Genomic DNA, 24,072 nt, shown 5'->3' with positions numbered 1-24,072 from the left:
GTTAATGTTGTTTATTATATGGGTGCATGGAACTACAGTATTAACTCTTTCTGAACGCATATGTTCAATAGCTGTTTTTGGCTTGTACAGAGATCCAGACTGGATGATCAGAGATGTGCTCCTCCACCTCCTCCCACCAGAGGCCCTACAGTCCCAGACGAAGACTTCTTCAGCCTCATCCTTCGCTCCCAGGCCAAACGGATAGATGAGCAGAGAGTCATCTTACCCTCAGAAACGAGACCCCTTCAGAACAATCTTGAATAACGTTCTTTATGAAGCCAGAATACTATTTTAGGACCTTACAAACTCACTGAAGTCTTACTCATGAATCATTGCCTTGTTGAAAATCAGAGCCTATAAGATGATTTCTCTTCTCACTTAAGATTTTTGAAGGAGGAGCTGCATGAAGTTCTTCTACTGAAGTTCGCTACTTCCATGATCTGAACTGGATTCAGACATTTCTGTGCAGAATATGCTTATATTCAGACCAAGACTGCAGGCTCTTTCTCAGGGATTCAGTATAATGCACTGAATGCATTTCATTTACCTGGATAACTGGATGGACTTTAACCAGTGGTAGATTATGTCAGACCATTTTATATATATTTTTAACACTAAACATAGTATCAGTTATGGTTTGATTCTTTATTTGACTTGACATGATTTATTTTATCTTTTAATACCAGCGAAGCAATGCTCTATATTAATATTTTGAGGTTTTAGAAGCAGTCTGCAAAAGTTTGGATTTATGTAAATATAAAATATAAAAGTATATAAGACAAGAATGTATTACTAAATTTAAATGACAAGAGGGGAATAAAGCATCATTTTAATAGATCCTGCTCAATTACACATCACAAACTGACACAGTTTAGTATGCTGGAAATATTTTATTTGAAGCTGAAGCTACACAGGACAGAGTAACACACACCAAGAAACAATTACTTGAGTTTCCAAATGAGAAAAAAAGTTGGTTAATGACTGTTTAGAATGACATTTGCAATCTCTCAGACTCATAAATGCCAATTCCCCCCCCCCAAAAAGTGCACTTCTCAGAAGAACCTAATCAATGAAAGTAGAAGGAAAATTTAGAGAGGAATGAATCACAGAAGCAACACCGACCTTCATCACTAGTATAAGCTCCATGGTGTTGAGAGCTGAACCGGATGTTTTAAGAGACATGCATGTGGTTTTACCAAGTGGGTGTTTGTAGAGGTTTGTGATGTCTATACGTTGATCTGAGCCGACAGCCTTGGTGCTGATGCAGTGTCCTACTACATCCTTCTCAACGTGGACAACACCAAATGTACCATCACATTTCCTCTGCCAGTAAACTTTATCATTATTCACCTAGAACACAGAGAGACAAACAGGAATCATAAGTCATATGTCATTATAATCGCTGACACACAATGGTAAATTTAAGGAATTTACTTACTTCGGCGAAAAGGAAGGGTGCATTATGCTTCAGGAAGACCTGCCCGCTGCGGATCGCAGAAACAGAGGTAGGGCCACAGCGGAAGAGGCCCTGGCTGGTCAGTTGAGGAGTGGAATCAAGCACCTGCCAACCTCCAAAACCAGATGGCAGATCAGTTCGAGTCATCCAGGCCTCATTCCACACATGGTAGTTCCTACATGGAAGAGAACATGAAAGAAATACAAACACAATACACATTCAGAGGAACTCTTTTGGACATCACAAACGGTAATGACACTTACCAGATTGAATCACGGTTCATGTGATCGATCAGCTGGAATTTCTCATCCAAATAGACATCAGATGTCAAACAAACATCAGTGTCATGAGCAGAACAGAAGTTTGAAACTGGGCGAGCAGGAATTCCCAAACACCTCAACACTATGAGAAAGAGAAGAACAAAAGTGCATTACATCTACAATCATATTCTCACAACTTTTTCTCCTCCAGTCTGCAGGAACTCTTGCGTGTGTTGGTGACTCCAGCAAAGGCTAAGCTCTGTCCATATTTGACAGGTATTCCTCCACATTTGTAGTATTGTTTCAGGATAGCACTGCTGCTGCACCAGGATGTCGGAGCAGTTCCATCTCCATAGCAGTTTGACCAGTTACCCTCCAGCACACCACAGTCTTTGTTGGCAATAACCTGACAAGAAGAGATGATTAAAACTATATAGAAACCACACTCAGAAGAGAACAAATTGGACCATTATAAAGGCTCTCCAACATGAAATCAGGGTATTTATATGAAGAAAATGAAGACTCACCATGTTAGACAGCACTCTGGAAATGTTAATGGGGTTTCCCCATCCTGAGCAAGGTGTACAGCTCTTCTCCAACACATACATACACGCAGACAAGATTCCCTCATCAAACTACAAATCAGACAAAGGAGAGAGGAAATTGGAAATTGACAAATTCGCCATGCTGTCTCTTGTAGAGTAGAGCTTATTCTGTAGAATTATATCTCTATATGCTTCAAGAGAAATGGAACGTGTATAGACATTTCCAGCAGACACCCCAATAGGTTCCAACACTTTTAATGCACACCCTTGTTATTTATGGGGTTACTTAGACACTAGATTTTCTTGTGACACACTATTCCCACTGAAATCAGTAGATTCACAGCGGCTCTCTGACATAATGTTAACTCACGTGTAAGCACTTTTGTAATATATGAGTTAAAAGTCTGGCTCTTACTTGACCAAAGTGCCATGATTTGCAGGCAATCTGCTGCTTAGTTCCATAGCACATTCTGCCCATGTCATTCAGCACATACTCAGCTCTCTCCGCCTCATCACTCAGGTACACACAGTCATCTGATAAAGAGAACATTGCACTTTAAGCAAATATTCAGGTTCATGATTATTTTAAAGTCTAATGAAACGCACACCTTTACACCAGGGGTTGAACAGCATGTAAATTTCATTTTCAGGAACACAAGGTAAAGTGAATCTGCCTCCTGGACAGTGTGTCACGACACTGAGATGGTATCGGCCAACGCAAGCAGTCGGAACAGAGTGCACACACAGTCTGTTTTGTACTCGTTCCACAATCTTTGCCCCCCAGCAGTCTTTCTTGAATTCTTCCACTATTGGAACGATCACATATGTGCCGTCCCGGATGGATGGGATGTGACCTGTAAAACACACAGAAGAACAAGAGATTTCAATGAGGGTAGAAATGTTGGTTCAGCTGTTCCTCCTGTACATGTTATTTCTTGGCATGTTTCCACATGCTGTTGGCCATAACCAACCTAGATTGAGCTCCAGGTGAAGCTTGTCACAGCTGGGATTGAAAGGACGGCATAGATCAAGCCACATATTGAAAGACTGTCCTCTGCGGACGATGAGACGATCATCGTGGAAATAATGTGTGTGGTGCTCCTGACGATTCAGTCCAGTCCTGCATTTGAGAAGGTCAACCTTACTCACCCGGAGGACAGCACCAAATGGAAAAAGCAGAAAACAGGTAATTTATTATCAAACAAATAATTAATTGAGTTATGAGTAAGAATAACACATTTCCCATCATGCACTGCAGAACAAAGAAGCAGAAAACACAAAGACTCTTACTCTCTACTCCAGTGACTAGTGTGCCTGTGCAATCATCCACATATTCCTTGACGACAACTTCCTTTTTCGCATATTCATGGCACGTAGCGACAGAGCTGCTAGGATTAGTGTATGGAGTAACGAAAGGAGTAGCACAAGGGTTGACATATGGGTCAACATAAGAGTTAACATATGGGTGCGCATAAGAGATAGCGCCAGCATTAACATATGAGTTAACATATGGGTTATCATATGAGTGAGCATAAGGGATGGTGCATGGGTTAATGCAAGGGTTGTTGTAAACCGGTGTGTAGCATGCTCCTTTCCTGCAGTAATCCTCATGCAGTTTAATGGCTGGGAAACGGCCGGTGGTGCAGAGGTTTCTGTATGGGTTGTATGCAAAAGGCATGCTGGGCAAAAATGAAAGAAATGAGAGACATGAGTATGATCTGTAAGTTTTTTTTTGAGCTCTTTTTACTGGACAGCAAAAACATATCATCCTAACATTAGTTTTGTTTCTTGAGAACATTAGGCTGTTCCCAAAAGGCAATTTTTTTTAACTATATAACCATAACTATATAATCATACCAGAAAAGGAAGGTCTTCAGAAATAATAATCTGCTAAAGATGTTGTTTTGATGTTTTAAAGATGTTAACTCTTTATGCACAAAAGCAGCCTATGAACTCTAGATGTCAGCTTTCTAATAGCAATTCATAACAAGTTTCAAACAATGTCTGAGAAGATTACTTGCATGGTTTTAGTCCTTGTCTGTTCAAGAGAAACTGAACTGTAAACTTGAAGTGCTGCAGTAAGTGAACAGTAAGTCCAGCTTTAACCAGCTCGTTGCTCGTTTGTCTCCACAGCAGACGGGATATTTATACTACATCTCCACCCCATCCACAGCTCATAACTAAAGAGTGTGAGTAATTGTCCTCTTAAGAAAGAGATGAAAGGATTTTGAGTCGTGAATTGTTACTAATTAATGGGACAAATTAACATCTTAGTTTAATTGTTCTGAACTTTTAAACTTTGAGTCATTTTCTAATACTTTTTTCAGACCAATACCTTGTCTACACCAGACGTGAGCAAAGTGATTAAGATGAGACAACAGTAGTAAAACTAATACAATAATGTAATAAACATTCTCAATTTTCTTTAGTCATTCTTACAGTATATCTTTGATTGGAATGTGTGTGTATATATATCAGAATCAGAAAGAGCTTTATTGCCAAGTGTGTTTGCACACACAAGGTATTTGTCTTGGTGTTAGGAGCTTCCAGTACAGAAAGTACAAACATAGTGCAGACAACATATAATTAAGGTGATAAAGAACACTAATAATGAAGAGAATAGACAATAATTAAGAATAACATTAGTAATAAAGAATAAAAATATACAGAAAGGAGACATGCCCATAGACAGAACTGTGAATGTGCATGTGTCCTATGTACAGATGAAGGTTTGATAAGTTATTTACAGATGCACAGTACCGGGGTGTGTTATGTAAACACAAACACAACACACACACACACACACACACACACACACACACACACACATATATATATATATATATATATATATATACACTCACCTAAAGGATTATTAGGAACACCATACTAATACTGTGTTTGACCCCCTTTCGCCTTCAGAACTGCCTTAATTCTACGTGGCATTGATTCAACAAGGTGCTGAAAGCATTCTTTAGAAATGTTGGCCCATATTGATAGGATAGCATCTTGCAGTTGATGGAGATTTGTGGGATGCACATCCAGGGCACGAAGCTCCCGTTCCACCACATCCCAAAGATGCTCTATTGGGTTGAGATCTGGTGACTGTGGGGGCCATTTTAGTACAGTGAACTCATTGTCATGTTCAAGAAACCAATTTGAAATGATTCGAGCTTTGTGACATGGTGCATTATCCTGCTGGAAGTAACCATCAGAGGATGGGTACATGGTGGTCATAAAGGGATGGACATGGTAAGAAACAATGCTCAGGTAGGCCGTGGCCAATTGGCACTAAGGGGCCTAAAGTGTACCAAGAAAACATCCCCCACACCATTACACCACCACCATCAGCCTGCACAGTGGTAACAAGGCATGATGGATCCATGTTCTCATTCTGTTTACGCCAAATTCTGACTCTACCATCTGAATGTCTCAACAGAAATCGAGACTCATCAGACCAGGCAACATTTTTCCAGTCTTCAACCGTCCAATTTTGGTGAGCTCGTGCAAATTGTAGCCTCTTTTTCCTATTTGTAGTGGAGATGAGTGGTACCCGGTGGGGTCTTCTGCTTTTGTAGCCCATCCGCCTCAAGGTTGTGCGTGTTGTGGCTTCACAAATGGCTTTGCTGCATACCTCGGTTGTAACGAGTGGTTATTTCAGTCAAAGTTGCTCTTCTATCAGCTTGAATCAGTCGGCCCATTCTCCTCTGACCTCTAGCATCAACAAGGCATTTTCGCCCACAGGACTGCCGCATACTGGATGTTTTTCCCTTTTCACACCATTCTTTGTAAATCCTAGAAATGGTTGTGCGTGAAAATCCCAGTAACTGAGCAGATTGTGAAATACTCAGACCGGCCCGTCTGGCACTAACAACCATGCCACGCTCAAAATTGCTTAAATCACCTTTCTTTCCCATTCTGACAATCAGTTTGGAGTTCAGGAGATTGTCTTGACCAGGACCACACCCCTAAATGCATTGAAGCAACTGCCATGTGATTGGTTGATTAGATAATTGCATTAATGAGAAATTGAACAGGTGTTCCTAATAATCCTTTAGGTGAGTGTGTGTATATATATATATATATATATATATATATATATATATATATATATACATATATTAGTATTCTCCCAAAGATATCATAAACATCCTGTAAGTAAAGTATGTCTGTTTATTTCTTACTGACCCTGTTTGTTAATCGTGTTATATTAAGAGATGCAAGGCAGAAAATCTTTTTTTATTATTATTTTATTCTATAATATACATTTGAAAGAACAGAGCTCCTTTCAATATAGAGATTAAATAAGAGGTTTAAAGCAAAATTAGCTCTGATACATACAGTAATAGTGGATTATTGGATTATAGTTAAAAGTCCATTATTCTTACATTTATTTCTCATGATTTTCAGAACAAGGATGACTTTGATATTTGACTGTGAGTCAGTTATTAAATAGAATGACTCATAAAGTTGAAAAGCAGAGTATGAAAATTCACATGCAAGAGAATTAATGAAAAACATTTTTTCTATAAAATAAGAAATTCAATTTACAAGCATATTCAGCTTTAAAATAAACAATTATACCAATAATAACATCTATGCAAGGTTAACATTAGTGCTATCAATCGCTTGCGCAGTTTTTATGTAATTAATTGCTTAATAATATATTTATCATATTTTCACAGTGAACCTCCAAATTAATGTAGAAACAACATAAAGATGGCATATTTTAAATACGGTTTAATAGCATTTTGTTACTAGGTAGCCTACAATTAATGAAGGCCAGTATCATACCAATAATCTCTAAATTAATTTCCCCTCAATTTTAGCCATTAATTTATAGCCATATAATTGAAAGCCATTATTTTTAACACATAATAGGCTCTGAAAAAAATATGACTTTTAATTTAAGTGAACTTAAAACAGTATAAATTGTATATGTATAAACTATGAAATTAATTCAAATTACAAAAGTTTATCAGCGACTAGAACAGAGTGATTTCTCCTTTTTCTTTTGTTCTTTGATTTCCATCAGTGACAGACTTAAACACTAAAGCGACACTCAGCGAAAAAGCAACACGATCCCATTCATTTCAATGGAGAGCTGGCAATTTCCGTCGACACGAGCGATAGCGACCGTTGGTGACCGGATGGGGCGTGTCCAGCCATGCACAACTCATAATATAAACTGGATTCTGAACTTTAAGTAGCCTACTTTTAATCATTTTTTTTCCTTTGCATTTTTTTTTTTTTTACTATTTGAGCTTACTGAAGACGCTTTTGCCAGCTAGTCACTAATAATAATAATCCATGTGCCTTTGCTATAAATTGCTGTGCTGACTTACGAATATGGAGGATAAAGAAGAAACTCTCCTTGCTGTGCATTGAAGCATTTGAATGAAAAAACTGAGGAACTGGAAAAGAAACTCGTAAGATTGGAGAAAGACAACGTCGAACTTCGTGATAACTATAATGATCTGGATGCTTACAAGAGAAGATGGAATCTTCGCGTCGCTGGTATTCCGGAGAAAGCAGGAGAGAATGTAAAGCAGATGATCGTCGACCTCTTCAGCCAGGTCTCCCCGAGCATCGCTGCAGATCTACCCCGTGGAGTTGATATCGCTCATAGGCTGGGACCTCGTTCTGCTGCGGAAAGAACCTCTCATCGCATAATTGTCTTATTTTTGTCGCGGTCCCAGCGGGACAAAGTTTGGAGAGATGCCAAAACGTCCATCCTTCTCAGGGAAAAGAAGATCAAGATCTTCGAGGATCTTTCGCAGAAAGACATGGTTGCGAGATCTCTCATGTGGCCAACGGTAGAGAAGGCAAGACGGGAAGGAAAGAGAGCTGGCTTTCACGGTCCATTTGCTGTGATTGAGAGTAAAAGAGTGACCGCTAAAGATGTAGCCAACACTTAAAATGTTGGCAATGCTTATTCAACAAGTAACTTTGCTCTTTTTGGAGGATGGTGATTTTGAGTTCAACTCTTTTGGTTCACTCAAACTTTGTTCTTTTCTTTTCTTGTTTCTTTTCTATATTGTTCGTGGTTAATGTCATTGTCTTTAATATCCTTTAAGGCCAGGGGCCTCAGGGATCCTGTCAAACGAAAAGCTCTTTTTTTGTTTGCTAAAAAACACAAATCTGATTTCTGTTTTCTTCAGGAATGTCATTCGACTATTGATGATTGCAAATGGTGGAAATCTCAGTGGGGCAACGATATTTGGAGTTCACATGGCACCGAACACTCAGCTGGTCTAAGCATTTTGAGAAACAAATTTGGTGGGGATATATTAGGGTCAGAATCGGATAGCTTAGGTCATTTTCATTTATTAGTAATTTCACTTAACCAACAAACTGTAATTCTCAGAAATATATATATGGGTACAATAATTTTTTGGGTAATTTTTTTTTTTTAACAAATTAGATGAGAAGCTTACATATTGGTCTAATAAATTTCCTAATGCATTTTTCATTCTAGGAGGAGACTTTAATGTGTCACTTAATAATTTTCTGGACAGATGTCCACCAAAAAGGACCGCTTGTTCTAGTCCTGCACTATTAGACCTAATAGACAAGTCTGAATTGGTGGACATTTGGAGAGAGATATTCCCTAACAATTTAGAGTTTACTTGGGCAAATAAAAGTGGTTCAAGACAATCTCGTATTGATTATTGGCTCATATCAAAATGTATGTCAAATTTTGATCTGAATGTCGGCATTCAATGTACCCCGTTGACCGACCACAAAACTATCTTTATTAATACCCCTTTAATGGTAGATTATGTAACAGGCCGATGCAGAGCTTCTTTGTGGAAACTTAACAGTTCACTTTTAGAATTACCAGATATAAAGGATAAAATTAAAGAATTAATTGCTAGCTATTGGAAAGCAGCCACAATTCACAATTCCGACATATAATGAATAATATTAGATTAGTTTTAGATTTATTAGATTATAGTGATTTGCTGGAACATAATAGTTTTACTCTTTTCCTGGATTTTTATAAAGCTTTTGATTCAGTTGAACAGAAATTTATATTTAAATCAGGGGAAAAATTTGGTTTTGGTGAATATTTTTGTAAGGCGGTAAGAACTCTATATTACAACTGTAGTAGCACAATTAAATTCAAATATGGTACTTCTCCTAGATTTTACTTGTCACGTGGTATTAGGCAAGGGTGTCCATTATCCCCTTATTTATTGTTACTAGTTTCCCAGATATTCGCTTCTTATATTTCTAATAGTGGTTTTCATGGTATCTCTATTGCTGACAAACCGATACTCATCAGTCAGCTGGCTGATGATACCACTCTTTTTTTGCAAGATACTAATCAAGTTCCTTTAGCACTAATGTATATCCAGCAATTCTCCAAAGCATCAGGCCTGTTCTTGAACCTCTCAAAGTGTGAACTGATGTCCATCAAAGAATGTAATTGGTCAGAAATACAGTCAGGTCCATAAATATTGGGACATCGACACAATTCTAACAATTTTGGCTCTATACACCACCACAATGGATTTCAAATGAAACGAACAAGATGTGCTTTAACTGCAGACTGTCAGCTTTAATTTGAGGGTATTTACATCCAAATCAGGTGAACGGTGTAGGAATTACAACAGTTTGCATATGTGCCTCCCACTTGTTAAGGGACCAAAAGTAATGGGACAATTGACTTCTCAGCTGTTCCATGGCCAGGTGTGTGTTATTCCCTCATTATCCCAATTACAATGAGCAGATAAAAGGTCCAGAGTTCATTTCAAGTGTGCTATTTGCATTTGGAATCTGTTGCTGTCAACTGTCAAGATGAGATCCAAAGAGCTGTCACTATCAGTGAAGCAAGCCATCATTAGGCTGAAAAAACAAAACAAACCCATCAGAGAGATAGCAAAAACATTAGGCGTGGCCAAAACAACTGTTTGGAACATTCTTAAAAAGAAGGAACGCACCGGTGAGCTCAGCAACACCAAAAGACCCGGAAGACCACGGAAAACAACTGTGGTGGATGACCGAAGAATTCTTTCCCTGGTGAAGAAAACACCCTTCACAACAGTTGGCCAGATCAAGAACACTCTCCAGGAGGTAGGTGTATGTGTGTCAAAGTCAATAATCAAGAGAAGACTTCACCAGAGTAAATACAGAGGGTTCACCACAAGATGTAAACCATTGGTGAGCCTCAAAAACAGGAAGGCCAGATTAGAGTTTGCCAAACGACATCTAAAAAAGCCTTCACAGTTCTGGAACAACATCCTATGGACAGATGAGACCAAGATCAACTTGTACCAGAGTGATGGGAAGAGAAGAGTATGGAGAAGGAAAGGAACTGCTCATGATCCTAAGCATACCACCTCATCAGTGAAGCATGGTAGTGTCATGGCGTGGGCATGTATGGCTGCCAGTGGAACTGGTTCTCTTGTATTTATTGATGATGTGACTGCTGACAAAAGCAGCAGGATGAATTCTGAAGTGTTTCGGGCAATATTATCTGCTCATATTCAGCCAAATGCTTCAGAACTCACTGGACGGCGCTTCACAGTGCAGATGGACATAACACAGTCTCATCCCAACTCGTCACATATTGACGCTTGGTTTTTGCGTCGCTTTTTGACGCTCAAGGTACCCCTTTCGCGTCACTTTTCGACGTGAAGGGAAGGTAATTTTTTTAAATAGGAAACACTTAGCGTATATTAATCATTTTTAAATAAATTATGCCAGTACTTGCATCTGCCTCCTATATCTTGCGTTTTCTTCGCAGATGGTAGGTTTAGGGGCAGGGGTTGGGTAAGTCACTATTTTGACCGTTTACATTCAAAAATCACACCTCTACATACATGCAATAATGGCAACCTTATTGTGACGATAAAATTCCCAATAGCGCGTTAGCATATCGACGCCGAAAAATTACGCTTCCCTTCACGTCGAAAAGTGACGCTAAAGGGGTACCTTGAGCGTCAAAAAGCGACGCCAAACCAAAGCGTCAATATGTGACGACTTGGGATGAGACCGGGTTGATGGACAATGACCCAAAGCATACTGCAAGAGCAACCAAAGAGTTTTTGAAGGGAAAGAAGTGGACTGTTATGCAATGGCCAAGTCAATCACCTGACCTGAATCCGATTGAGCATGCATTTCACTTGCTGAAGACAAAACTGAAGGGAAAATGCCCCATGAACAAGCAGGAACCGAAGACGGTTACAGTAGAGGCCTGGCAGAGCATCACCAGGGATGAAACCCAGCGTCTGGTGATGTCTATGCGTTCCAGACTTCAGGCTGTAATTGACTGCAAAGGATTTGCAACCAAGTATTAAAAAGTGAAAGTTTGATTTATGATTATTATTCTGTCCCATTACTTTTGGTCCCTTAACAAGTGGGAGGCACATATGCAAACTGTTGTAATTCCTACACCGTTCACCTGATTTGGATGTAAATGCCCTCAAATTAAAGCAGACAGTCTGCAGTTAAAGCACATCTTGTTCGTTTAATTTGAAATCCATTGTGGTGGTGTATAGAGCCAAAAATTTTAGAATTGTGTCGATGTCCCAATATTTATGGACCTGACTGTATGTAATATTCAAATCAAAGATCAAGTATCTTATTTAGGTGTTATTATAACAAAAAATAAATTGGAAAGATGCTCCTTAAATTTTAATCCATTAATTGAGAGTACTTGAGAGATTGCGGTGGAATGTAGACATTCTCGAGAATGAACGAGCAGAACTCTCGCGGCGAATAGAACGGCTTGCAGTTAATGAAGTGCGTTTCTAGATCTGAACAGCACATCTTCTTTAACACAGTTACATCTGTACACCACCTCTCATTGATGTAAAAGCACGTCCCGCCACCGCGCGATTTCCCCGTTGATTCCGCGTCGCGATCTGCTCTGATCAGCTTGAAATTAGGCAGATGTAACACGCTGTCCAGTATGTCGTCATTTAGCCAGATTTCCGTGAAACACAGAGCAGCAGAGCTGCACAAACACTGATGAGCAATGCACAATAGCGCCAATCTTTCTATCAGGTTTCACTTTAAAAGCAGCGCTATCTCTTTAAAACCTGATGCACATGACGCTCTGACAAGCACTTTCGCTTTTCTCCTGTCATTTAGGAGAGTTTCGCTGCAGCCTACAAGATCCAGGGGGCGTGGTTGGATCCAGATCCAACTCCTCCCACCTTACATATAAGGTGTGTTCGACTTCATGCAGCGCCGCACAGACCTATCGGAGAGAGGGGGAGGAGGATATACAGCTAAATTATTAAACCACGACGCTCAAAATTTCATTAATAACCGTCCCGTCCATAAACATTGACTAATTGAGAGTTTTGTTGTTTTTGTGGGAATTTATAAAAATTACATTTATCTTTGATACAAAGATATCAGATGATCTGCACTACAGATTAAAATATCTGCAAATATTCAATGTTGGTCTACAGGAGACAAATGAATGTTTAAAAAAACAAATTATCATTAAACATTTAATTAGTGAATTAAAAACTTTATTATATACATATTTGGATCAAATGGACAATGTAATGGTACATGATCTACTGTAGCCTATATATTCAGGTTTTCATACAGGAGATGGAGTGATATACATGTTGTTGTGAATTTATATATAAAGTTACATTCAGATATTAACCATATTCAGCCCATCAGACTTACAGTGTAATCATATGAACCATCAATTAATTATTTAATATTTATTTATGCTTTAGTATTCACTATTGGTTGTCATACAGCTACAGAACAGTGTCATACAAAGCATTTTATAAAGACAAACACAATTCACCCCTTTCTAAAATTCCAAGGGCCATTTAGCCATCTGAGAAGAAAAAGACAACATTTTTGTGTACAACAATCTTATTTATTAACAACATTTATTAAAAACATGAACTAGGATGACTCCGGTTGACGACTCTCTTTTAATTGTTCAGTCCTCCCGTCAAAATGCTCCCAAAACAAATAGCATAACGTTACGTGCAAATGTTACTATTTATCTGACCCTCAATAAGTACATTTTAGACCTATCTATTAACATATTGAAACTAATCGACATCAACTCTTTGCAAATCATTTAACTTTAAATGTTGCAACGTTGCACAGTTGCTGAACAATAATAATTTTAGAGATTATTTTACATACCTCTTTATTCGTGTTGCTTCTAGACTTAGTCTGTTCTGATGGCTCATACTGTACAGCCTCCCCCTACTAGACGCATCAGGAACAACAGGGACGTAAATCTGCCTAGGCCGTAGATCTATGGAGCTTATAATATGACAAAACGATTTGAATTGTGTAAATTTGAATTATTGACATAATTATATGCTGCGGTATCTTTTTCCTTTCTTTCTGTATTTATTTTTGTCTGAAGTGCTCTTCAAATTCTGCAACACTTTTTTTTTTGTCTTCTGCATGCAAGAGGTCATTTTAGCCCAATTAAACCCTGCAGGATTCAGTTAAAAAAAGAATGTTCTTACTGCTTCCCATCCTGCCTCAATGTTTTCTTGAGATTTACCTACCCTGGTTTCAGCATTTTATGTTAATCTTTTTTGATCGATGTTGCTTAGGTTGACATTAAATATCATTGCTCCATCCAGTGGATGCAAAGTGTAGATCTTCTACAAGCGCTGAAGAAATTGCCAAACTTTCTGTGGCTGCTTGTATAGTTTTGACCATTTGTAAACATGCTGTGGAGTAGCTGGCTGATATGTTCTTTATGGAACAAAAATTCTTTACCACCATTTTTACAGTGCAAGTTCATTGTTCACCATTCTCATACTCCTTCATCCTTCTGTTCTTGACAATTACAGGAACAAGTCTAACCTTAAAGTTGTCCTTTTGTAATTTCAGCATATGTGTTGATTTCTGTATCGTTGTCATCAGAGCTGCCTGAAGGTTTTGATTCCGCTCATTTGGGGCCTAATTTATAAAATGTTGCGCAGAAAGCATCTTAAAATTGATCTTCCGATCATCTCTCAAATATGCATGCGGGTAATTCATAAAATGAACACGCACAGAAACACGTCTCTTTCAGATGTGAAATCTATGAATCGCAAAAGATCTTGAACTTGTGCGCAAATGAATGGTTTCAGCTCTCTGCTTGTAAACGACTCCTAATTAATGTCATCAACATGTAAAAGATCACCCGTCATCATCCAAATTCTTTAAGTTAGAACAACGAGCTTCAAGAACAGCTTACATTTTCAAAAACCTGCAGTACTCGAACAAGAAAAAGTGCTTACATCTGCTCAGACACTGATGTGACACTAAGCACTTTTCCATATCAAAGCCAGTTTTTACAAATATGAGTGTTGGTGGGGATTTGAGCATACGCACACTCTGATCAAATCTGACCATATGCACGCTTTATAAATGAAGCTCCTGGAGAGCAAAGTTAGCAAATTGTTCTCATTTAACAGTCTTCCTTTGTCCTTCTTTACAATCTGCAATTGTTCAGTCGGTTACCGAACCTTTGCTCTCTCTGCTGTCTTCTCAAGATGTAATTTGCCAGTAATTTGTAATTTTTTATTGTTTTTTTAGCAAAGTTTAAAGTTTCATTACTTTATGTTGTATTCTTCTAGCCCAGTTAGAACATTTATTTCAGACTAAAATAGTGGCTGCTGAATTAGCACCCAGTTAAGAATTCTACATTTTTGCATCAATGTCAGTTCCAATGCTTTCCATGGCTCCTACAGTCTTTGGATGAATAGACAAATTTTTTTTTTTTTTTTTTAAACAATTCCTATAGACTCAAAGATAAAGGACCAAGCCTCTGCTTCTACAATCTCTTGATGAAACTAATTTTTTTCTTTAAAAATTCCTACAGACTCCAGAGAACAGGACTAAGCCTAGGATTATATATCTACAGGCTCATGAGAACGCAATACACCTCTGTACAATTGTACACTGAGACTACTGTCTGTGAGACCAGACCTTTACAAACACCCCATGGAGAGCCAATAATAGTATAACCTCATGATGACCTGATAAGACCTCTCCCATAGAGAGCCCATGATACATTGACCTAATTGTGACCTAACAGGCTAATTATATGGGCCATTTGGGTCACACTTTTTTAAACAGAGTTTCTGTTGATTGCATCTGAGGCACAGTCACAATGTAAATGCATCTGACTTGAAGTACACATTTCAAGACAAATAAAGAATCTGACAGATGTTATCTTTTAATACCAGCAAAGCAATGGTCTAGATTAATGTTTTGAGGAGTCTGCAAAAGTTTAGATTTATGTGAATATAAAATTCCAGGTTCTGGAAATTGTATGAGACAAGAACATATTACTAATTTTAAATGACAAGAGGAAGGATCCTTGTTTTTATAGATCCTGCTCAATTACACATCACAAAATGACACCGTTTAGTATGCAGGAAATACTTTATTTGAAGCTGAAGCTACAGTACACAGGACAGTGGAACCAACACCATGAAACAATTACTTGAGTTTCCAAATGAGAAAAAAGGTTAATGACTGATTCAGAATGACATCTGTAATCTTTCAAATTCATAAATACCAACCCCCCCCCCCCCCCCCCCCCCCCCAAAAAAAGAGAAAAGATGAAAAGACAACAGTGTCTTGCATAAAGCATAAGTGCACTTGTCCTACATCATGACTAAATGCACCATAAAAATGTTAAGGTTTACAGGTTGTAGGTTAAGAGAAACTAAATGTTGTTATCTTATTTTGCAAATCAATTCAGTGTGAGCACTTTCTTTTCAATGGAGCCATGATGTTTCCTCAATTTTAGTTATTTGTTTGGTTTAACAGTGCTGTTTGACAACAATGTTGGCGAATCCATGCACCTGAGTGAGCTGAGGACAATCAAATGATGCTAGAAGTTTATGTGGGCCGTGACACTTGGGAATAAACTTCTCCGTCAGGCATACCGTGGCATGCCCTGCAATGTCACTGTGAAAGAAAGACATATTATTTAATACTATTGTGATTATTACATTTAACTTTTTTGGATTAAATAATCACAGTTTGAATTGAGCAATCATAATTTATAGAATTAAGTGAAAATTAAACATAATAATGTAACATTTATTATTTAAAAAAAATAATTAAATTTTACCCATAGTTGACAACTCTGGCATGCTGCAGTCCAAGTCCCACAAAGCGGAATACAGTGTTCTTCAGGACACAAGACAGTGGATTCTGGAAAGTGATTTTGACTGGCACTTCTTGACCCACAACAGTGTCGCATACAGGCTGAAAATAACCACATAGAAGACAATTTAGCATGAAATGATTTCAGACGATCAAAAGATTTATCAGTTGAAACATAACTTTGAACTCACAGCGATAACAAGGTCTGGTGTGCGCAGTCTGAAGTTGTACTGGGTGGCCAGAACTTGCTTAGTCTGAGTCACATGTCCAAAGAGGTTGAGCATCAGTGAGGCGTGATCCACCAGGTGTTCCTTATACTCGTCATAACTCAGGGTCCATTCCAGAGGTCTGCCTATTGTGGGGAAAAGTGACAAATGTTAAATGAATACTCAATTCTCTTTACCCACAGGCTACATTGTACCTACTGTTTTGTCTCATGTATTGCAACTCTTTGATTTTAGACTTTATAATTTCTCACATTCAGAGGGCTTGAGCTCAATGCATGTCTGGTCTCTCTTCAGGAAGGTCTTCTTGACTCCAGTGTAGTACATGGCTGCAGCTTGGCTGTAGAGGGTCACGCTTCGAGGTGAGGTGCATTTGTTTTTTAGATTGATACAAAGCACAGCATCTTTGCCCACACATGGCTCATCCCCTTTCAGGTTAACTTCACAGACAACATCCTCAGCACAAGGCAGTGGGTATGTGCATCTTCTCAAGCCATGACGAAGAGCAGTTTCCAAGGCAGTGCACTTCTCAGATGAACCTAATCAATGAAAGAAAGAGTAAAATTTACATAGGGATGAGTCACAAGAGAAACACCAAGATTCATCATTAGTTTAAGCACCATGGTTCAAAGTGTTGAGGGCTAGAATAGATGAAAATGCATGTGGTTTTTACCGAGTGGGTGTTTGTAGAGATTTGTGATATCCACACGTTGATCTGAGCCGACAGCCTTGGTGCTGATGCAGTGACCTACTGCATCCTTCTCAACGTGGACAACACCAAATGTACCATCACATTTCCTCTGCCAGTAAACTTTATCATTATTCACCTAGAACACAAAGGGACAAACATATAATCGTAAGTCATATGTCATTATAATTGCTGTATGACACAATGGTAAATTAAAGGAATTAACGCACTTCAGCGAAAAGGAAGGGCACATCATGCTTCAGGAAGACCTGCCCGCTGCGGATCGCAGAAACAGAGGTAGGGCCACAGCGGAAGAAGCCCTGGCTGGTCAGTTGAGGAGTGGAATCAAGCACCTGCCAACCTCCGAAACCAGATGGCAGATCAGTTCGGGTCATCCAGGCCTCATTCCACACATGGTAGTTCCTACATGGAAGAAAGAAGTAGAAGCACTTCATGCACATTCAGAGGAGCACTTTATGACATCACAAATGGCAGTGACACTTACCAGATTGAGTCACGGTTCATGTGATCGATCAGCTGGAATTTCTCATCCAAATAGACGTCAGATGTCAAACAAACATCAGTGTCATGAGCAGAACAGAAGTTTGATACCGGACGAGCAGGAATTCCCAAACACCTCAACACTTCAAGAAAGAGAAGACAAATATAAGTGCATTACATCTACAATCACTTTCTCAAAACTTTTTCTCCTCGTCCAGTCTGCAGGAACTCTTACGTGTGTTGGTGACTCCAGCAAAGGCTAAGCTCTGTCCATATTTGACAGGTATTCCTCCACATTTGTGGTATTGTTTCAGGATGGCACTGCTGCTGCACCAGGATGTCGGAGCGGTTCCATCTCCATAGCAGTTTGACCAGTTACCCACCAGCACACCACAGTCTTTATTGGCAATAACCTGACAAGGAGAGATGATTGGAAATATTATAGAAGTACTGGATTCAGAAGAGAACAAATCAGACCATTGTGTCAGGCTTTCAAACATGAAATCAGGGTAGTGATAAGAAGAAAACGAAGACTCACCATGTTAGACACCACTCTGGAAATGTTAATGGGGTTTCCCCATCCTGAGCAAGGTGTACAGCTCTTCTCCAACACATACATACACGCAGACAAGATTCCCTTCTCAAACTAAGAATCACAGATCAGAGAGGAAAAATTGTTAAACAACCTTCATGCTATTTTATGCACTTTTTCTGTGGAATTATAACTCAGATATGGGAAGGTTAGGAAAAACTGTCCAGGGGGCCAGAAACTGTAGCGGTGCCTTAATCTCTGGCATATCTTAACTCAAACTTTTGTGTAATATTAATTAAATTTTTGGCTCTTACTTGACCAAAGTTCCATGTTTTGCAGGCAATCTGCTGCTTAGTTCCATAGTAGATTCTTCCCATGTCATTCAGCACATACTCAGCTCTCTCTGCCTCATCACTCAGGTGCACACAGTCATCTGATGAAGAGAACATTGCACTTTAAATATAAAAGCTTCATTAAGTTTTAATAGTGCTCACTTTACTCATTCTATTACATTTTCATATTTATGTTTTACCTTTACACCAGGGGTTGAACAACATGTAAATTTCATTTTCAGGAACACAAGGTAAAGTGAATCTTCCTCCTGGACAGTGCGTCACGACACTGAGCTGGTATCGGCCAACGCAAGCAGTCGGAACAGAGTGCACACACAGTTTCATTCTGTTTTGTCCTTGTTCCACAATCTTTGCCCCCCAGCAGTCTTTCTTGAATTCTTCCACTATTGGAACGATCACATATGTGCCGTCCCGGATGGATGGGATGTGACCTGTAAAACACACAGAAGAACAAGAGATTTCAATGAGGGTAGAAATGTTGGTTCAGCTCCTCACATGTACATGTTATATTTCTTGGCATGTTTCCACATGCTGTTGGTCATAACTAACCTAGTTTGAGCTCCAGGTGAAGCTTGTCACAGCTGGGATTGAAAGGACGGCACAGATCTACCCACATATGGAAAGACTGTCCTCTGCGGACAATGAGATGATCATCAAGGAAACAATGTGTGTGGTGCTCCTGACGATTCAGTCCAGTCCTGCATTTGAGAAGGTCAACTTTACACACCTGGAGGACAGCATCTGAGAAATGAAAAAAGCAGAAAACAGGTAATTCATCTTCAAACATTGAGTTATTACGAGTAAGGATAATTCCCATCATGCATTGCAGGACAAAGATAAAAAAGACAAAGTCCCCTACCCTCGCCTCCACAGACTCTCTTGTTTGTACAATCCTCCACATATTCTTTGACGACGACTTCCTTTGTCTCATAATCACGGCATGGAGGGACAAAGTCGCAAGGATTAGGGTATGGAGTAGCACAAGGGTTAACACAGGGGTTGACGTATGGGTTAACACAGGGGTTGATATATGGGTTAACACAAGGGTTAACATATGGGTGAGCATAAGGGATATTGCAAGCGTTTGCCCAAGGGTTTACATAAGGTTTAGAGGAAGGGTTAACACAAGGGTTTACATCAAGTTTGACACAAGGATTTGCACATGGGTTGACACAAGGATTGTTGTAAACCGGTGTGTAGCATGCTGCTTTCCTGCAGTCATCCTCCCGCAGTTTAATGGCTGGGAAACGGCCAACGGTGCAGAGGTTTTTGTATGGGTTGTATGCAAAAGGCATGCTGAGCAAAAAAAGAAAGAAATGAGAGACATAAGTGTCATCTGTAATTGGTCAGTAGATGGTTAATAATTCATAAATAAGAAATCTCTTATAAATCAGATCTCCAGTTTCTTTTAAGTTTGGTTTCTTGACACCAGGCTGTTCCCAAAAGGCCAAAATAATTAATATAACTATATAAACTAGATCCATTTTAAACCAACTCTTGGTGACCTATGAATTCTAGATGTCAGTTTTCTAATAGCAATTCATAATAAGTTTCAAACAATGTCTGAGAAGATTACTTACATGGTTTTAGTCCTTGTTTGTTCAAGAGAAACTGAGCTGAAAACTTGAAGGGCTGTAGCAAGTGAACCAGCTCGTCGCTCGTACTGTTGTTTGTCTCCACAGCAGACGGGATATTTATACTACATCTCCACCTCATAGCTTAAGAGTAATTGTCCTCTTAAGAAAGGGATACAAGGATTTTTGAGTCATGTTAATTTTTTATTAATTAATGGGACAAATTAACGAGTCATTTTCAGACTAACACCTTGTTTCCACTGAACATTAGCGGCGCGACACGACATGACTAAAGACAATAGAATCCATTAAAATCAGTGTGATGCTGTCTATACTGAATTCTCTCAGAGATATTAAGAAATCAGAATAATTCTATAAGCAAAGTATGTCTATATATTTCTTAATGACACTATTTGTTCATTTTGCTCTATTGAGAGAGCAGTGAGTAGCACAGTGATTTATGCATTTTATGCCATGCCGAAAATTATTTATTTTACATACATTTGAAGGAACTGAGCTGCTTTCAACAAAGAGATTAGATATTTTAAGTCAAAATTAGCTCTGATACATACAGTAATAGTGCATGTTTATATTAAATTAAACTGCAGTATTAAATAGCAGTAAGAGTCTATAATTTTTTACATTTATCTCAAGGACGACTTTGATATATGACTGTTAGTCAGTTATTAAAGAGAATGACTCATAAAATTGGAAAGCAGAGAAAATTCAATGATGAAAATTCTCATGAAAGAGAATCTATGAGCAAAAAAAAAAAATCACCCATTTTCCTGACAGGCCCTGTGAATACACAACAGCAGCCCCTAGAGTGATGAAGGAAGAGATGTCTCTTAGATTCAAGATTTTATTTGTCTCACTCACACAATTATACAGAGTATAACCAGCAGTAGGTCAGGTCCGCTCCAAGGACAGTGCAATTATAAAGTATACAAATATTAAGAAAAAGAAAAGTAGAAAAAATAAAATAAAATAAAAGATAAAAAATATAAATATAAATGTGCAGGTCAGTATGTTGTTGACTTAAATAGTAATAAAGAGGAATGTGCATAAAGAATGTGCAAAAAGTTGTACAGGGTATTTAAATAGCAGCAATATGAGGTAGAAAAAATTATGAATAGCTTATTGATATGGTGATATTTACGTGGAGTCATGTGATGTTATGCCTTACTTGACGAGTGGAAGTGGAAGCAAGGAATCTGATTTCATATCTTTAAATCAGTATGTACCTTTGGATTTATCAACTATATTACAGAAGGCATTGTCAAGTATGGCATGATTTTTTTTTACTGAGACAACATAATTGTTCATCTTCCCCAACCTGAACGTTATGCTCCACCCAGAAGGCGCATGAGAAAATAAGGAGAAAAAGCCTTTAATATGACCAATTAAATCAAAATGACCCCAAAACATCCATAACTCAACAGTTCAGCACATTATTAAAAGACCAATAGGCTTCAGATAATTATGACATAATTATAGTCTGTCTAGTAATTCTGGTCCAACTTGACAGAAAACAATGAAAGGGACAATATACATTAATTCAGTATTTGTTTCATCGTTCCATCCATGCATCTATATGTGGGTCATTCCTGGGACTCGGTAACTTTTTTTTTTTGATTGATTGATTGATTGATTGAAAATTTAGAATTGTTTATTGCGAACATGTAAATAAATATAGTCAAAACAATACAACACAAGACAAAATAATTTTAATTTATACGTGTCCAAAAAGGAGTAGGAAGAAGCATAAGCTTATTAATCCTATCCCTTCTCCACTCCACGTTGATAATAATAATCAATAACAATAATCATCAAATTAACTTCATAACCCTGTCATCTCATCCTTGTCTTAATACACACTTTTGACTTTCCTACATATATTTACAGTATATATACAAACAAAACCTAAATAAAAACTATAACTAAATAATCTGTATGAACACCTAATCAAATCCGTTCCCTTTCAGTCGGTCACTACGCGCCACGCCGGGTGACCGACAAATTGGGATCTCGCTTAGAGAGTGTATCTAAATGAGCCAATGCACATTGGTATGCGATTATTGCATCTAGCTGCCGCTGATCACAGCGTGAGTATAAGTAGGCAGCAGGTGCAGGGCATATTCAGCTTTTCGCTTCAGAGCCGAGCGGTTCATCGTTCTACTCATGACAAGTCTTTCGACTACGGTGTCCGCGAGTCAAGCACGCTCTCCGGAGGTCTCTCGTTCTGGTGTCACGGCGCTTCAGCGGCGGTGGTTCCTTCCTTTTGAGTGGATTGCACACATCAGATTGCACTACCCTCTGATTGTGTTGCAAGCGGCCATCTCCCCTGTGCACTTCAGCACACTAAAAGAGTAATTTCTCTGAAAGAGCATTCACGAGTGGAACGTCTTTTTAAAGACACGTCTTTTTAAAGATGCCCTTCCACCCGTGCGTTTCTGGGTGCGGTCGTACCTGGCGCCGGGTGATGGTCACGATCGCTGCCTCTCGTGTCTGGGCATTAAGCACGCTGAGGCGGCCTTCGTGGACATTGGCATTGGCTCTGGCTTGAATCATGCTCCCATTGTGGGAAAATGACTGTCGTGGAGTTGCGGACCAGACTCCATTTCCTGCAAAGGGGCGGGGTACTGGATTCAGAAGAGACCTCTGCCTAGATCTAGGCACTGTGCTACATCTAGCAGTAGCACACTGGTCTTACGGTGATGGCGAGGAATTCCGCTCCGAGGAACCAACCTCCGAGTGCTCCTCCTTCCGCCGGCACTTCGCAGCCTGTGGAGCTGCCGAGGGAACAGGCTGGACCCTATCGTGGGGTACCACTTGTATCCTCGCTTCAGCGGGCATATGGAGATCCCGCCGGTGGAGCGGTCGGTTGCGATGCAATTGTGTTCAAATACCACTGCCACCTGGTGTGGGAATCCGTTGCTCCCCTCCCGGGCCTGTAGGTACTCATCTGTCCTGACTGCCAGTGCTTATACGGCCTGTAGCGAAGCTGCTTCCACCCTACATGCTATGGCGTTGTTGCAGTAGTACCCTCCCTGACTATAATTTGCCTCAAAAATATGAATAATATGTGTGATACTACTAAACATTTTTTGCACCACTATTAAAGAGATCTGAATGATATCCTTTCTGGTCAATGATGTCACATGTGAGTGGAGTCTAAATTATTATGGGCGTAGATTGACGTTGACGGGGTTGAGTTCAGACTGAGAGACGAAACTTTAAAGTCTGTTTTTTTTAAATAAAATATTATGCTTTTTTTTTTTTTTTAGAAAAATATTTTTCACGAGAAAGAAACACAAATAAATGTTTACATTTATTGCCAAAAAAATTGTTAACAATTTTCTAAGTACAAATGCCTCAGGGACATGACAAAATGCTTGTTTAAGAAAAACAATGAGAACTAATTATATAACCAATTAGATGGTAACACAGTGCATATCCCATTCCATTGTGTTAATCACAAACCAAAATCATTTAGTTCAGTTAGAAATCAATGTAATATAGGGCGGTGTGGCAAGCTGATGAAAATGTTGGGTGGAAACCAAACTAGCAAATGAAAAACTCTCAAGAAGTGCCTAATGAGCTTTCATCACTGTATTTTGAAAACAGGGTTGCTCTGAAACGACAGTTTAGTGTAAAGCATTTTATAATCTCCTAAATTGCACTATTATGTATTAAAGACAATTATTATAATGCTTTAGTCAGTCTTACCCATAATTAATCTGACATGCTACATGTTAGAAGTCCATCAATACAGAAAAAATCCAAGACTGCAGGAACCACACAGGACAGTTTTGCTGGTC

General features: G+C 38.9%; 3 protein-coding genes across 5 annotated transcripts in view; 1 reads left to right on the top strand and 2 right to left on the bottom strand.

The window, feature by feature from the left end:
- LOC306859819 (G-protein-signaling modulator 2-like) overlaps positions 1 to 16,288 on the top strand; it is a 31,639-nt gene extending 15,351 nt beyond the window's left edge. For all 3 annotated transcript variants that reach the window (XM_079401122.1, XM_079401123.1, XM_079401121.1), the window contains exons 14-15: positions 91 to 1,043; positions 15,820 to 16,288. In XM_079401122.1, the coding sequence (XP_079257248.1) occupies positions 91 to 264 (174 nt within the window). In that variant the 3' untranslated portion in view covers positions 265 to 1,043; positions 15,820 to 16,288. The remainder of the gene's footprint in view (positions 1 to 90; positions 1,044 to 15,819) is intronic.
- Positions 1,063 to 3,939, bottom strand: LOC306859389 (protein-glutamine gamma-glutamyltransferase K-like; the record flags this gene model as incomplete). Its single annotated transcript, XM_079400403.1, has 9 exons — positions 1,063 to 1,350; positions 1,439 to 1,631; positions 1,720 to 1,858; positions 1,939 to 2,122; positions 2,244 to 2,351; positions 2,677 to 2,795; positions 2,870 to 3,115; positions 3,233 to 3,430; positions 3,552 to 3,939. The coding sequence occupies 9 exons, from the start codon at positions 3,937 to 3,939 to the stop codon at positions 1,063 to 1,065; spliced, it is 1,863 nt and encodes a 620-aa protein (XP_079256529.1).
- LOC306859388 (protein-glutamine gamma-glutamyltransferase K-like) lies at positions 16,031 to 22,822 on the bottom strand (the record flags this gene model as incomplete). The annotated part of the gene is made up of 15 exons (XM_079400402.1): positions 16,031 to 16,178; positions 16,345 to 16,481; positions 16,571 to 16,731; positions 16,858 to 17,142; positions 17,277 to 17,430; positions 17,522 to 17,714; positions 17,797 to 17,935; positions 18,028 to 18,205; positions 18,331 to 18,438; positions 18,639 to 18,757; positions 18,857 to 19,108; positions 19,227 to 19,418; positions 19,537 to 19,973; positions 21,032 to 21,072; positions 22,721 to 22,822. The coding sequence occupies 15 exons, from the start codon at positions 22,820 to 22,822 to the stop codon at positions 16,031 to 16,033; spliced, it is 2,646 nt and encodes an 881-aa protein (XP_079256528.1).
- Positions 22,823 to 24,072: the final 1,250 nt, after the last annotated feature.

This window comes from Barbus barbus (assembly GCF_936440315.1).
Source record: "Barbus barbus genome assembly, chromosome: 40".
Taxonomy (NCBI): Eukaryota; Metazoa; Chordata; class Actinopteri; order Cypriniformes; family Cyprinidae; genus Barbus; species Barbus barbus.
The sequence above is the reverse complement of the archived record's forward strand: the minus strand, read 5'-3'. Positions and strand labels throughout refer to the sequence as shown.